Source organism: Aristolochia californica, unplaced genomic scaffold, assembly GCF_029961685.1.
Source record: "Aristolochia californica isolate CCGP_79_NKW_82.1479 unplaced genomic scaffold, dmAriCali1.0.hap1 SCAF_11, whole genome shotgun sequence".
NCBI classification, from domain to species: Eukaryota; Viridiplantae; Streptophyta; class Magnoliopsida; order Piperales; family Aristolochiaceae; genus Aristolochia; species Aristolochia californica.
The window spans coordinates 27,613,895-27,615,594 of NW_027181782.1; the positions used below are offsets into that span (position 1 = coordinate 27,613,895).

Here is a 1,700-nt window from a genome sequence, read left to right on the forward strand (position 1 = left end):
CAGGCTTTCAGTGCCATTCCAATAAGCGTAAGAACTCACTCAACCTTTAATAATGGAATTGAAGGCAGGCTAGAGGTATCACTCTGATACCAAATCTAAGCCTAAATATGAATTTATACAACATTATGAAATTCATGAAATAGAATTAAACGGAAGCATGAAAGAATGCTTACCTCCAGTCATGACAATCAAATTCCCGAAGCAGAATATCGTCTCATCTATTCAGATGCTCCTCGATGGAAGAGTCATAAGCGCTCTGTTAGACCAGATCTGTTGTTCATAAATACATATTTTTCCATCAAAAGATGGAGGTTTCACAATGCCTACCTTAAGGGTTATCCTTGTAAAAACAATAACTGCTAACAAAAAGGCCTTGTCTTCTTTAGAAACTGCACATTGGATGCCTGCTAAGGCATCACAAATGCCTTCAAAAATTTTAATGTGACCGTTCAATGATGATCAATAAAATCAGTTTTTCTCATAGGTTTGTAGAGCACGACGTAGGTGCCTCTCTCTTAGAGGGCCTTCTCAATAAAATCATTTTTTTCTCATATTTTTACATGGATTTGGACGCCCTTCTTTGCATGGAAAAGGATGTCTAACATGTCTTGTGCTTGTTTCTTCACAATAGTTGCAGGGAAATAATGGTTTGCCTCAATTTTTAGGCAACTACTACGTGTAACACATGTGATAAAAAACGCAAATATTTGTGTCATTCTGTTTGCATTTTCTAAGCGAAAATATGAAGTTCCAACTTTCTGTTATCTCAAGCATTGCTTGGATGGAGGCGACCTATGCTCCAACATGGATCACTAATTAATGATCACATGGTCTATACCCTACACAAACCGACGTTCGTCAACCAAAACATTTGTTAGAATTTTCTTGTCCCAAAGACATTTTTATTGATAGCCAACCTATCCACCTCCATGAATGAGTGTTGGGGCTTTCTTACAATTATTAAAAAAGCTGTAGAAAATCGATCACCATGAATGACTCAGTAGTTGTCAACATTTCAAGGCATGAAAGTGATATAGGCAAAATCGTATCGAACCAAAATTGCTCTAATATTTACATTTGTTGCCAAGTCTTACAAAGCGCATGGTAAAAATTTCACTAACAACTAAAGACGGAGATATGCTGGATTAGTTCTTGTTGGACCAAGGAAGATGTTAAGCACCCATCTGTGGTTATTGAGACGAGCAAAGCCTTCTGTAAATCTTCACTCAGCGATCTCTGCGTCAACGAGATTAAGTATTCCATGGAGGCACCATCACATGGCAGCATAATTGGCCCATTTCCCGGCAGTCCGTATTCTTCTTCGGAGACCGCCAACAAAGCTTGTAAAATGGGATTGCAGAGGAATGTCAAGGGAAGGACGAAGCGTTCACAATCTGTTGTGTATGCAACAAAATGACCTTTCTCAGCGACGGATCTGGTCCTCGTCGTAGCCAGTTTCTTCACCAACTTCTTGGGGCTCATCATTGCCGCGAGTGAAGAGTTGCAGAAAGATCTCCCGGAGGAAAGAGAGACCGATCTGGGATTCCAATGCGTTGTGTATTGATGAATGAAAAGCCGGAGAAGGTGATATATATATATATATATCTAAAGCAACCGTAGTTCGTTATCTGCTGGGTCTCTGTACTCTTGCCGTGTCAGCTGGGATGCAATCCCATGTGCCTGTCATACCACAATAGGGC

The 1,700-nt window shown here is 40.1% G+C and overlaps 1 protein-coding gene across 1 annotated transcript; it reads right to left on the reverse strand.

Annotated features, from left to right (window-relative positions):
- Nucleotides 1–1,116: 1,116 nt before the first annotated feature.
- Nucleotides 1,117–1,485, reverse strand: LOC137943711 (auxin-responsive protein SAUR67-like). Its single transcript, XM_068789150.1, has one exon. The coding sequence runs from the start codon at nucleotides 1,483–1,485 to the stop codon at nucleotides 1,117–1,119; it is 369 nt and encodes a 122-aa protein (XP_068645251.1).
- Nucleotides 1,486–1,700: the final 215 nt, after the last annotated feature.

Excerpts from the sequence above, each read along its gene's own strand:
- LOC137943711 (XM_068789150.1), bottom strand. The coding sequence starts at position 1,485 with ATGATGAGCCCCAAGAAGTTGGTGAAGAAACTGGCTACGACGAGGACC.